The sequence below is a fragment of the Aristolochia californica genome, unplaced genomic scaffold (genome assembly GCF_029961685.1).
Source record: "Aristolochia californica isolate CCGP_79_NKW_82.1479 unplaced genomic scaffold, dmAriCali1.0.hap1 SCAF_2, whole genome shotgun sequence".
Taxonomy (NCBI): Eukaryota; Viridiplantae; Streptophyta; class Magnoliopsida; order Piperales; family Aristolochiaceae; genus Aristolochia; species Aristolochia californica.
Window position 1 is genome coordinate 49,791,119 of NW_027181881.1, and position 14,042 is coordinate 49,805,160.

Here is a 14,042-nt window from a genome sequence, read left to right on the forward strand (position 1 = left end):
ATCTATAAAAATTCAAATCCTGAAGGCACATTAGAAATTATGGGCAAAGAAAAGGGATAATGCCAAGTCAGCCCCGGAATATTGTGACCGACTCGAGCTTAGCCGTTCTGACTGTACTAGAGGTTGTGTCAAGATATTTTCCAAGCACTAACCGAGACTCCCGTAGTAATAACTCAAAACAAGCGCGTGGGACCCGCCCTTATTTCTCGTTTTTTGAGTTTATCCTCTCCATCCTTTACTTCGTTCCCTATTTTATTCTGCGTTTCGAGTCTTGACTTTAGGGTTTTCTCAAAGCAAGCGAGATTGAGGCCTCTGGTTTTCAGATCCGCCGTTTCATAATCGTTCATAGGTATATATCTATATTTCGCTTCAACTAATCTGCTATGATATCACGGGATTTGTGGCATATTATTTCTGTATGTGAACTGCTTATATATATATATATATATATATATTTTTTTTTTTTTTTTCTCGTTCCTTCTTAGTTATGGTGTTTTTTATGTGTCGCTTATTCATATTTGGACGTTCTTATGATTGATTTCTTGCCTCGGTTCGGTTATGTTTTATGGTTATAAAGACATTTGATTTGATGTTTCGTTTTTTCCGTTTCAGTTATTAAGGTTTTTTAATTTTGTAGAAAGTACTGTTATTGGTTGTCAGTTATTTCGTTCAAATAAATTTTATTTGATGATTTTTATCTGGTTTTAGGGTTATCCTTTCTATGTTTTTATGAAGATGCCCTGTTGTTGTGATATAATCTGTTAAAATTATAATTCTTTTTTTTTTCTCTGAGAGGTAATGGACGGAAGACCTATTCTTTTTCTGGTTTGTTTGAAGGACGGTCTTCTCAAAAAACGACTTGTTAGAAATCCCGTGTGTGGTCTCTGAGCCAAAGGACCAATCCACTTAACCCTTTCCATTTCAGGGTCATTTTAATTGATCTCACTTTTAGAATCATATGCTTGCTCTGACTTTATTTTTCTTTCTTATCAGTTAATAAATGTCGGAACCAGTAGAGTATCGCTGTTTTATTGGAGGCCTTGCATGGTCAACATCAGATAAAGGTTTAAAAGGAGCGTTTGAGAAGTTTGGTCATCTCGTTGAGGCAAAGGTAACCTTTGGATGTCTTAACCTTTTTTTTTTTTTTTTGTTAGAATATGTTCGGATATCTTTGGCCTATGGTATTTGTAAAGTGCAAGTGTTACTTTGATTTCAATGAGGATTGAGACCTGAAACTTTTTATTATTAATTAGGTCAGAGGCTGGAACTGGGCCTAACTTGGATCATTTTTTTACAAAGTAGCTTTGTGATAGGTTTGCATGCCATGTTTGGGGAAAAGTGTGGAACTTAGAATAGATTTTGCATTGAAATGAAATGAATGGTTTCTGACGTATTAAATGAGATTCTTGATTCCTATATTTTTTATGAAACAATACCAGTTTTATTATTGTTATTAATTTTTTTTGACTTGACAAGTTGCAATTAGTTAATTGGAGAGCATAACAAAGAGTGAATGTGGGTGTAGTTAGTGTAATTTTATTTTTTTTCACTATAGCTATCTCATTTTGTTACTTCTTTTTTTAGAATGTTTACAATTGGATACTGCAAATGGAGTATAAGTTTGAGATTTGTCATCAAGATCTATCTAGTTTCTTATGGAGGTAGGCTTAAATATATAAGTGTGCACCTACAACTTCTTCTTGGTGGCTGTTTTCCAGGTGGTTGTGGACAAGTTTTCTGGACGTTCTCGTGGTTTTGGATTTGTCACGTTTGATGATAAGGATGCCATGGAAGAAGCTATTGAAGCTATGAATGGTATGGATCTTGATGGGCGTGCCATTACTGTAGATCGAGCTCAGCCACAAAGCTCAGGTAGAGACCGAGATGGGGAGCGCCGTGACTATGATAGAGACCACCGTGGTGGTCGTGATCGTGGCCGTGATCGGGGGGATTATGGTGGGGGCCGTGGTTCATCAGGGGGAGGAGAATGCTTCAAATGTGGGAAGCCTGGGCATTTTGCTAGAGAGTGTCCATCTGGTGATGGGGCAAGAGGGGACAGGTATGGTGGGAAGAGTGGTGGTGCTCGTTATGGCCCTGATCGTAATGGGGATCGGTATGGCGGACGCAGTCGTGAAGGGGGTAATCGTAGTGGGACTGGAGGTGATCGATATAGTCGTGATCGTTCTGGTCCTTATGAACGTCCTGGTCAAGGGGGTGGATTTCGTTCCTGATGAATTACTTTAATATCTGCAAGGTAGTAAGTGTCGAGTTATATTTATAATAGAAAATTTTATTTAGCTGATTATTGTGAAAAATGATGGGCACATTTTATACTCATGTAGTTTAGGGTTTTGTTATCCGTGTTACCAAATTATGTTATCCGTCAACAGAGAACTCTATTCCCAAGTAAGAAACTTACATTCTCTTTAAGTTCCTTGTATGAAAAAAATTCATTACATTTTACCCTTGAAATATGTCAAACTACTAAAATTTTGATATCGATTGGAAGATCAAAACAGGACTGAACATTGAAAAGATTCAGAGAAAGTGTTTCAATTTTTTATTTTGTGGGAAAGTGATTGTGTATGAACAAACAGAGAGACTAAGATTCTATCGTAACGGGGGTATTTCACCTTACATAGAGAATTTTTAGTCGGATGATGTCATGTTCCATCCAAACCTTGATGTAAATGCTGTGAGTGGTTAGGTGTAAGTGTCGTTTTGTCATCTCAGCACTAAGTGATTGGAACAATGAATATCATGTAGGCCTGTGCTGTAGATTTCTTCATGAAGTTCACTTTTGATTGTCATTTATATGTAGGACATGGAGTTGTATTTCCTACTGTCTTATTATCTCCCCTCATTTCAAATAAATGTTGGAGATGAGAGATCCAGAATTTTTTTTGTGTATTGTCTAATTAATACATACACACACACATATCTGAAATAAGCGTAGTTTAGATAAAATTTGTTATAGTTTGAAGGTTGTTCCGAAAAATTGTTTTAGTAGCTTATGATTGTAGAAAGTGTTATCATACTGATTTTCATTAGTATGATATGGTGAGAAAATGGATACATTAGTATGATACAATGATTATTTTTTTCTATAAATGTTTTTTCTTTGTTTCTATGTCATTACCTGTTCAGGGATATTTTTCTCTTTCTGAGATGAATGTTACTTTCATTACATTTCAAGATGTATGTAATTTTACGGCATTAATGAAAAGTTTTCTTTTGCAGCAGGGGATCTTTGTAGCAGCAAGTCTTATCAGGTTGATGTCAATGAATCATGGTGCAAGTTTACAGGATGTGTGCTATTGTTCTTATGTTGAGTGGATTTGGGATGCCCTTGCCAGTTTCAGACTTGGCATAGGAGTATCTGTGGTTCAACTGTTTTTTTGTGTTCGATGTTCGTACGGAGAAGCCCTTCTTGTGCTCACTTGACTTGATGATTCTGGGCTTTTGGTCCTTTAAAATCTTTGAATGCCTTTATTGCTGCTGGAAATTCTGGATGATGATTTGCTTGCATATATAGTTCAGTTCTGGATGATCGGTATGGTGTTAATTTTAATCTACTGGTAAAATCTTGTGTGTCCTTTCATTTTTAATCCATCCACTAAAATGGTTTTTAATTGTTAACATTTTGGCAGGCTACAAAATTGGCCTTTATGATCTTTTTGGGTTCATGCTTCGGTTTCTTAGTCCTTAACCGTGCACTGCTGAGACAATTTTTACAAACTGTTCTTGTGTACTTCTGGTTGCATCGGCAGCAAAGCTATGACTTACATTGGAGAGGGTCTCACTCTGAATATGGAAGCTGCAGGTTGTTGGCATGCTTTTTTGTGATCCAGTGAGTCATGGCGGCGATTATGGATCTGGCCTAGGGTATCTCAGAGGTTCATTTTCCGAAATGACTCTGATGGTTAGTTATACATTGTTTGCGCCTTTGTCTTTAGGATGGAGCCATTCCCTACATAAGCTGGTCCACAAAGATGTTGGTCTCTTTAAAAAGGACTTCTGAGTGGCTGCGACTTTCTGTTCCTTTATGACAGAATCGATCTGTTTGGGTTCTTCGTTATCTCAGAGGAGGTATGGCCGTGTCTAAAAAGTGTTTTTGTTATCATCTGGTCAGAACTCTGCCACACAGATAGATGGGATCAAGCGTATTTATGCCGTTAGGACATGCAGACATCAAACTCTAGGCCTAATCGTTTCTTTTTCATGATCTCTGCATTTTTTCTCTTCTTCAATCTTGCAAGTTTCCTTGTGTTTTTACCATTCGTAAAAGTTACCTGATTAACATAGATTGCATTTCAAATTTTTTGTTTTCATTTGGCTCTCGTTGATAAGCACTCTTAGTGCCTTAACATGTGGTTTTCTTCATTTTTCTGTCTTCGTTGTATATGTTATTATAGCTCTTTTTGATAATTTAACTTTATAAAAATGTACTTTTAACTTTCGTTGATTGTGGATGGGAAAGTGCATACAGCTTAGTCGTGCGGCTTTTGTGCCATGGCAGGAAGAGACTTCTGGAATTCTGTAGCAGTCGCTCTGTTTTTCGTCATTATTTTACATCGTTATTTTTTTTATGGTCTAGTACTTGAGTACAGTGGATTGGCCGTGCGGAGGGTGATAGCCAGATGTTGGCCTAATCTAATTGCCCTGCTGCGTCATTTGTGCGTTGCACTCTTTTGGATAAGTTTTACGGATTTTGTTAGCTTGGGGGGAAATACGTGAAATGGATGCCGGCGAGTGACTATCGAGTATGAATGGCTCATGCGAAGAAGCTCCAAATGTGGTTTGTGGAACGTTCTTCTTAGACTTGTGTGCGTAGTACATTATCTAAGACTTCATGCTTGTAGTGATGCTATCGTATAAAAGCATGTGGCTCTATATTGGTTATTTCATCTTTGGTAATTCGCACAAGTCTTATCTACTGCTGGCGCTCTTGGAAGAGTTTTTATCGAAGGATTGCTTAAAACATGGTCATGTGAAGTGAACTAACGTTGAACACCTGAGAACAGCATGTATGGTTATTTTTTTCATTTCTTCTGTTTCCTTCTAAGATAAAAGGCTAAACTCATTCATTGGCCCCTCTCTGCCTCCTTGGGCAGGGGTGTTGTTGGTGCCCGAGGAGAACCCGAGGAGAACCATTCGTTACATAAGCCTTAGAATGATTGTGTTGGCAAACCTACCTGAAATTTGTTGTAAGATTATATGAATTTTTTTTAAATAAGTATTTGATGATTGATATTGTAATACTTATGGGAATTTTGTATTTGATAATTTATTTTATTAAAAAAAATATTAAATGAATATGATAATGTTTGAGATTGATTACTAATTCTTATTTATTTCACCGGAAAAAGGTACTAACATCACCCTTTAATTTTCCTTAGGCAAAAATTTCATAACTGAAGAATTACTTTAATTTCTGAAAGGTAAGTTACATATGTTCAATTATATTTATACGAGCAAATTTTTTAAAGTTGATTATTGTGAGAAAATATTGTATACTTTATAATCTCTCCAAGAACCCGACCTCTTATTATTAGAGGTAGGTGCATAGCTGATATGTATCAAATATTGACCTAAACGATCATATTTCTCCTCAAGGGATTCAACCGATACAAAAGATGTATCAGCTTATTAAAAGGAACATATCAAATATAATTCGGAGTGTTTGATATCCATCCCTTTGGTCTATGAAGTTTGCTCGCAGCACCATTGTTACCTAGTGGAGACTGCACGGTCTAAAATAGCAACAAGGCCAGCGGAGCTTCTACTACTGGTTCTACCATTTTTTTTTTTTTTTTTTTCACATTTCAGAGGATGAATTAACGATTAAGTTTCTTCACTTTCTGGACTCTGAAGAGATTATCTGAGGCTAAAATCTTCAAACCAAAAGAATAGGGTAATTTTTTTGTTCCAGACAGGTTTTCTAATCTACAGAAACCACATCCACTTTCTCAAAGAAACAAGGAAAGAAGCTGGCTATGCCTTTCCCCTGTCCTCTTATCCCTTTTTCTCTGTTTAGTCTCTTCCCTCACTCGTGTCTGTTTCTCCCTCTTCTCCGGTATCTCTCTCCCTCTAACCTTATATCACTCCCTCCCCGTTGCTCTTATTTCAAGACAGCTTGGGCATAGACCTTGCAAACACAAATCTGATTCTCTCAACCCTGGCTAAACGCTGAGAAGAGAAATATGGGAAGACTGGGTTAGCGTTACAGAATTCTTTATTCTGTAAATGCCAACAATGGCCTAGAACTCCGGAGGACAGTGAGCAGAGCCCTGTGTCTCTGCTAACTACCAAGTGCCAACTCTTACCATGGTCAAACAACAGTGAAAACGTCCTGGGCAATGCTCTTAATCATTTACTCCGGACAGAAGAAATCCAAAGAAGACAACAACATTGCCTGATGTCAGGTGACCTCCTTTCCGCAAGGTTCTCCGTCTTTCCTTCCATAAACGTACAAGTACAGAAAGGAAGGAGCAGATTTACGATTCGAAAAGAAAGGCAAATCCTTCAAATCTCAAATGCAACTTCATACGGCACAAAGAAACATCAGAATTCTGAATCAGAAGAGAAGACCCACCAAAAATTAGTGTTTAATCATTAACTACCTTGGAATTAAGACTTACATCCTCACTACGTATGTTTAATCCTCAATAGACACCTCTGTTAGATGAATAGATCTCAAAACAAACGACAGAAGACCTGCATGGAAGTTTCGTCTTTTTTCCAGCAATATTAGACCAAACTGAAAGCATGCATCCGCGCTCTTCCTGCCTGCCTCTCTATCTCTTCTGTACACAATCTCTGGTTCCACCATCCTCGCCTCAGTTTAGCAGTAGCAGTACTAGACGATCAAAAACAACATAAGATCATTGAAATCTTCATGTAAGGAGCTTATGAGGGAGAGGAAGCCGAGGAACCTAGATGGTGTTTCTGCTTGAATCCATCAGCTTGCTCTTCATCTTCTCCCTGGAGCTTCATGGAGTCTGACTAATTTCGGGACGTACGGAGTTATGCTGCCTTGACGGACCGGATGGTGGTATCGGCAAAGCCTTTGGAAAGAATCCCAAGAAGAAACCTCTGTTGGTACTTCTTGGCGTGGCATCAAAGATCTGTGTTTGTCTTGAACAGTGGCAATGACTAACGAAGAAGAGTAAGAATAACAGTAGTGCTGTCGTTAATCTTTGGAAAATACCCATTTCACCGAAAGAAATGAGGAAAACAAGAAGAACACAGAGATGAAGCAAAGCAAAGCTATATAAACTTGTACGTGGGAGAGACACTGGGAAATGAAGCTTAATATGCTCGCTTTTGAAGGATTTGCAGCTGAAACAAAAAGAAATAAATGCAGAGTATCGTCGTCGAGAGTCGGTAACGGAAAGAGTGGTGGCCGAAGGAGGTGACGACGGAGTGGAAAAATGGTCAAGAGATGGACGTGAGTGATAGAAGAGGTGGTGGCAAGGGTAGTGTCTTCTTCTGGTTAGGTGAGTGAAGGGCCCCACAGAAGTTAATGGCCGACTAAGGAAAGGAAGCTGTTCTCTCAACCCAAAACAGAACCTCCTGTCTTGTGGGTTCTGCTTGGATTTGATATCCATTTTCAAATCTACAAATTTAAAATAAAAAAAATACTTATTGCAGGAGGCATGGTGTCGCCGGCGGCAAGCTGGTACTTTTGAGGAACAGGAAAGGAAGAGTTTGAATATTATACGTCCTAGAGCTAGGCACACATGCCTCTCCTCTCTTCGCCAGTCCGCGCCGGGATCAGGAGAATAAAAAAAAAAAAAAACAACGACCTGGTTCATCGAGGCCTAACACAAACACCTCTGTTCTTTCACTTCTGATTCCCTCGTACTGCAAAGTGAATGTAGCTAATGACTGTCTCTGCTTAAAAATCTCATTAGAAGTGATTGTTTTACTATTACAGTGTGGGACAACCAAGGGAGGCGCCATGGCTGGACTGCCGGGAATGGTTTCAACATTTGCAGGGTACTGGTGTCACAGGCGCGGAATTTAGCCATGTTTCCCGAGCTGATGGGAATCGTTCACTATGCAGATCTGGGGCAGGTGGCCGACCAAATCAATGTTTTGAAGGCTAAACTAAACCGGTAACCCCCACCTAAATTTGATACACATCTGGCACTAACGTACAGAATTGTAGTGCTTGATTTGACACTCGGCACAAAAAGATTGTTTCAAAGGTTTGGCTAATTTAATACGAGAATCGTTACTTTCCTGAATAAAAGAGGAGGGCAGAGCTACCACTTAAAAAACCCAGAGATATGGAGAGGGATTGAGCCTTTGATGAACAATCAAAGCCAGGTATTCCTTTCATGACATTCCATGGAAAGAGAACTACTGATAAGATCTTTAGAAGAAAACTTTGTTTCCATCGAGTAGTTCCTAATTTTTTATATTGAAAGCAAACGAATGCAATACTGGTTGTAAGGATATGGTTTTAAAAATCTTTCAACTTTCTGTCCGTGACTTCATTCTATATTCTGAACATGAGGTTTGACCGTTTGCTGTCTATCATATCATGGTTTTCTATTCCCAGTTTCCATATCCTAATTTGACATCAACTTTCTTATTATAAGTAAACCTTCAAATGTAGGGGTGTGGCGCTCTTCAGCACTAATTTAATACAAAATCTGGGATCTCCAGTTTCCATTACTTGAACGTGATAAGAAGATGGAGACTGAGAACATCCAAATCCATGGAACAGATAAACTTATTTACATGCGAAGGAGAGGAGAATTCAGATTCTTGATTTGAGCAATCAACACCCAAATCAATATTGATTCTGATTTTGATGACCCTATCTAGTTTTGAACGCCGATGTTGATACTCCAATGAGCATCAACATCAACCATACTCAAATACCGGAGCTTCATGTCATTCTGTGTCTGCTGCAGCACTGGTAAAGCTGTACATTTTGCGATGGGTGACGGAGGAGAGGCAGCGGCAAATGAGGAAGACGACCGGAAGCTTCACGTGCCGGGGATCCCGCCGCCCCTCGGCCCTCGAAGCATTCAAGAAATTTATGTGTTTCAGGTGGCTTTAGAACATGGTGGACCCTTTTTAGGGACTGAAAATTTGGTATCCCCATTTCAGGTGAGACGAGTGTATAGAAGGACATGCCACCTCTAAAGTTGACTCTCTTTTAAGGAAAGTTGATCGGAATAGCCTTCAAACTCCAAACAGGGAAGGCCCCCCCCTGCACCCTCCAACTTGCATTACCTATTTCTTTATAAACAATGTCTGCTGCACTGTGCACTGACCAAATGGTTTTCACTTTTCAGCCGAGACGTCTTGTTCATGTCAAAACTTGAGATAATCAACCAAGCAACAAAAACAAGAATTTTCATTTTTTATCCTGATTTTCATGCCACCAGAGAACTTCTGATTCGATCCAAAAGAGACCCACAACATCCACTGCAATTGAGATCATTTGATTCGGGTGCAAATGGTTTAGCTCCTTGTAATTTTGGAAAGTAATATCGATTTCCATTCGCATTTCTGAATTATTATTATCGTTTTTGTTCATGATTCTGATACTTTTGCAAAGTTTGCATCCTCTTCTGCAACCCTGTTGATTTCATTAGAAATGGGGGTTTTCCGGATTGTATGAACGCAATATAGTTTGAAGACCCATAAAATATCTACTACATCTTTACCCATATCTTTGATGATCCATGGCCCATTCCAACCCTATCTTTTTGAATGTTTTTTGTATTTTAATTTCATGTTGTAAGACAGATTCATATCCGTCATCCGTCGTCGGTTTTTCATTGACGGTGGTCACCGGTTAAAACCTTAGGGTTTCTGTCGGTTTAGTGGTCTCCTCCGATGGACAGGTGAATATCTCTCTGTCTCCCTCTCTCGTAGAAATCCCTTTCCAACCTGCTCCTTATTCTTCGATTGAAAGAGTTCTTCTTAGAACGGAGAAAAAGGTTCCCATATCGATTCTAAGAGAATACAAAATGGTGGTTCAATTAAACAGAGAAAAGGTTCCCTGTCGTCAATTACTTGATCTTTCATACTCAAGCCTATAAATGAGCTGCAGTTATTCCCAACTCAGAAGATTAGATTCGTATCTAATTCCTTAAACTTCATGTCTACTGCAATTTTTCTTTTCCATCTCTATTATTTTATACAGAAATGAAAAAACGTGCGAGTATTCTGAAAAAGTAGTTTCACAAACCAGTGATCGACCCACAGACAAAGAGGGTTTTCTTCTCTCCTTCTCTTCCTTTAAAAACCGGCAACAGTGACCGACAAAGATTGCTTCTCTTGCTGAAAACACTGGAAAAGCTTCATACAGCTTTTCCAGTGTTTTCTTCAGCCGCTATCATTGTTCATATACCTTCAACTGTACTCACCGCTCGGAGCTCTCCTGGGTCCAACCCAAAACAGAAGAGGGAACTCGCTTTTGCACCAAATCCTTCTTCAACAATCATAACCATGCAATTCTCCAGCATTAAACTACTAACACGAAACCAGGAAAAGCAGGAGAAAAAGCCTCTTCAAAGCAGAGAGGAGTCAAATACGAAATCATAGGTCTTCTTCCACTGATCACTGCAAGTCATCAATGCCCAAGCGTGCATATTAACATGGCTCCACACGTGTGTCCCGACCTGAAAAATCTCAAGTTTTTCATCAGGGAAAACTCTCAGAATATAAACCTTCAGGTACAAGCAAATGCCTAACTTCTTTCCCTGCGTTCAGTTCTACTGATTCTGTATCTCAGTCCAAGTATCCTCTCATGTTCATGTATTTGCCTGGAGAGATAATCAAGTTTAACCCCCGAGGATTAAGCTTCTTTCATTTATTAAATCTAGTACTATTAATGGAAATCGTCCAAATTCTGAGCTGAATTTGAATTTGGACACTGCCCATCATCCAAATTGAAGATTGAAGCCTGTTTTAGAAACGGTTGGCAATCACTATCCCTTTGAAGTTGTCCTCAAGGGGAAGCCTGATTTTATTGGATTCTTCGTCCTCAAACCCAATTAGACGATTAATTAATGAATCATCAATCGTGACAAATTTTTTCCCAAACAATAATAAATTGTGGTTTGACCGGTCTTTCCCCATTTCATGCAGGCATTGGACTATTAAAATCGGGTGGACCCACAGACAGACAACTTGATCGTTTGGTTCAGAATGGGCCCAACGGGGACTAGAAAATTTTTATTGCAGCCCAACAAATCTCAACCACTTCAGGCTTCAGGGATTAGGTAAGGTCAGAGTTTCAGACATGTAGACTCTGCGCGTACAGCTTTCGAGTCAAACGGACAACTCCGCCTTCTCAGACTGGTAAACTTAAAAACACAAACCCCCCTCGCGTGTACCATCCACTTTCTACTTTCGGGTCCGGTGCCCCCGGTTGCGGTTTCACTAATGAAATGACTATTTTGACCACGGTCCAGGAGAGGCGGGGTGATATTGTCAATTTCGAATTACGGTATTACGGTAACGCTGCTGCGCCAGTAACCGAGTAGTCGAGGCGAGGGGGGAGACTTGCGGGCATGATGATTATAAAGGGCGCGTATTGGGCAGCGTGCACGGCTTTTTCCCCACCTTTCCGATGACCCGAAACCTAAGACTAAGACGTAGGCACAATCAAATTTCGGCGCAGAAAATTAAAAGCTGAAAAAGCCTGTGTTTTTGCTCCGGCGTCGTGAAACTGCTTTCGCCCGGAAAAGCAGCCTTAAAACGTGGCTTGGCTCGTTCGTTATTGCCGGTACGGACCCACAGGCCACGCGGCAGCGTTTTGAACCGATCGGGTTCGCTTTGGTTCCGGTCCGAGCGGAGTGAAGAATAACGGGATCGGAGGGAAAGCTGGGTGTTCAAAGTTCAACGCCCTGTTCCACGTTTCAAAAACAGCAAACACTTCTCTCCCATTTGACCAAAGACCATATTCGCTGAAATAATCATAATTAATAAAACGTTATTAGTATTTAAAATTATGCTAATGACATCATCTCGCTTTCTCCTTTGACCCTTTCACCTTCAAAACCCAAGTTCTCTGCGTCCTTCTCCTCCACTCTTCCGTCATTTCTCCACCACGAACTTTACTTTCTCTCCCTCGTTTTTCCTTCTTCTTCGATTGCTGCGCGAGCAAGGAAGAAAGAGGGGGGTAGAGAGAAAGAAAATGGTGAGGAGCGATAATCTCTACTTGTCTGTTCCGACCTTCTTTCGTTGTCCGATCTCTCTGGACGTGATGAAATCTCCGGTGTCTCTGTGTACGGGTATGACTTATGATCGGTCCAGCATTCAGACATGGCTGGATAACGGGAACAACACGTGTCCGGCGACCATGCAGGTGCTTCAGACCAAGGATTTCGTCCCCAATCACACCCTCCAACGCCTCATCCAGATCTGGTCTGAATCCCGCTCGACCGCTCAGCCTTCATCTATCTCTCCGCAGCTCGCTGTCCAGCATCTGAACCAAATTGGGCAGGACTCAAATCCCACCGCCACCCTCGCCCGCCTCTACGATTTCGTTAAAGAGTCACAGAAGAACAAGGATCTCATCGTCGGTGCCGGCTGTGTTAGAATCTTGGCCGATTTTGTTGTTTCCAATACGGAAAAGATGGATAGATTGGAAGCTGGGGTGAAGATTCTGCGGTTGGCGTTGGCGGACGGGAAGGAGATGGGGCAAGAGGCAGAAAAAATACTGTTGGATTCGGGTTTCTTGATAGGTATTCTGCGGCTATTGCAGAAAGGGAGATTGAGTTCGCGAGTCGACTCGGCCAGGATGCTAGAGGCGATCACCAAAGGGGAGCGTCTAAAGCCCAAGATCTCTGTCACCGAGAAGGAAGGCATGTTGTTCGAGCTGCTGAGATTGATCGGCTGGGAAGCAGAGAAGGAGGCAATCGACGCTGGACTCTCGTGCCTCATCTCGCTCGTGGCGGTGAAACCCGTCCGATCCCAGATCGTCCGACTCGGTGCGGTTCCTTTATTTGGAAAGCTCCTCCAGCAGCCAGGCAACTCGGTGGCGGTCGTCGAAAAGTTGCTGAAGCTCCTGGAAGCCATGTCAACATGCACGGAGGGGCGGGCGGCAATCTGCGAGGACCCTACGTGCGTGCCGGCGATGGTCGGGAAAATCCTAAAGGTGTCGGAGACGGCGACGGAACGGGCGGTTGTGGTCCTATGGACCGTCTGCCATATGTTCAAGATCAGAACAGCTCAGGAGAAGGTCTCAAAAAGTAATGGGATGGCGAAGATTCTGCTTCTGATGCAGAGCAACTGCGCGCCGGCCGTCAGGCAAATGGCCGGCGACTTGCTCAAGATTTTCAGACTCAGCTCCAATACCAAGGGTTGTCTCACGAGTTACGACACGAAGACGACCCATATTATGCCGTTTTAATTGACCGGGTTCGTCAACGACCCGTGACACACTGCTAACTCGACCCGTTTTCTGTTCCTTCCATTGGATAGTTTTTGTGGTCTCTGCTGTTTTCGGCCAAAAAGGTTATTTTTCCTGTATATCCCATTTTTCCATGTAGATTAACATAGAAAGAAAAAAAATCAAAGATGAAAATACTTCAATCCTCTTCACTCACTGAGTCAATTACTGCTTCTTTATTTCTGGGTAACCAACTCACAATTACTGCTTCTGAGTCACATTTTTTGACGTGGTCGACTGAGTTAGTCTTAAGCAAACAAAACATGACAAAAGGCCGCAATTGCTGAATCCCAAGTCTGAATTACGTTGTTGACTGGCTATGGTACGCGTTAGATTTATTGGAAATGAGAACATTGGAAGAAATTTTTTTTTTTTGCTGGGCCCATCTCCAGTTAAAAGTCTACAAGATCAAATCCGTTAGTGATGGGCCCACAGTTCTGATAGTCTACGTCTGAACGATCGCGAAAATGGATACGGAACTCGTACCGTGTGAAATGAACTTGTTCCGAAATGACAAATGTAAACCCAGATGCTTCGAGTTAAGTCCTTTAATCACCATTTGCGGGGCGGGCCCGGCGAAGCCAACGGTTTTTCGAAAAACTTGAATTAGATTTCT

General features: G+C 41.0%; 2 protein-coding genes across 3 annotated transcripts; both read left to right on the forward strand.

Moving 5' to 3' along the window:
- Positions 1-248: 248 nt before the first annotated feature.
- LOC137956242 (glycine-rich RNA-binding protein RZ1A-like) lies at positions 249-4,902 on the forward strand. Of its 2 annotated transcripts, XR_011113227.1 has the most exons (5): positions 249-349; positions 994-1,111; positions 1,719-2,254; positions 3,244-3,553; positions 3,651-4,902. XR_011113227.1 is itself a non-coding variant. In XM_068803637.1 (4 exons), the coding sequence occupies exons 2-3, from the start codon at positions 1,001-1,003 to the stop codon at positions 2,229-2,231; spliced, it is 624 nt and encodes a 207-aa protein (XP_068659738.1). In that variant the 5' UTR covers positions 249-349; positions 994-1,000; the 3' UTR covers positions 2,232-2,254; positions 3,241-3,550. The 2 variants fall into 2 exon arrangements, 1 of the variants encoding a protein (XP_068659738.1); XM_068803637.1 differs by lacking the exon at positions 3,651-4,902 and having other exon boundaries at positions 3,241-3,550.
- A 7,174-nt stretch (positions 4,903-12,076) lies between these two features.
- On the forward strand, positions 12,077-13,563 carry LOC137955464 (U-box domain-containing protein 27-like). Its single transcript, XM_068802413.1, has one exon. The coding sequence runs from the start codon at positions 12,170-12,172 to the stop codon at positions 13,385-13,387; it is 1,218 nt and encodes a 405-aa protein (XP_068658514.1). The 5' UTR covers positions 12,077-12,169; the 3' UTR covers positions 13,388-13,563.
- The last annotated feature ends 479 nt before the right edge of the window (positions 13,564-14,042 follow it).

Coding starts and splice junctions, on each gene's coding strand:
- LOC137956242 (XM_068803637.1), top strand. CDS start 1,001: ATGTCGGAACCAGTAGAGTATCGCTGTTTTATTGGAGGCCTTGCATGG. Junction 1,112..1,718: donor GTCATCTCGTTGAGGCAAAG/GTAACCTTTGGA, acceptor GCTGTTTTCCAG/GTGGTTGTGGACAAGTTTTC.
- LOC137955464 (XM_068802413.1), top strand. CDS start 12,170: ATGGTGAGGAGCGATAATCTCTACTTGTCTGTTCCGACCTTCTTTCGT.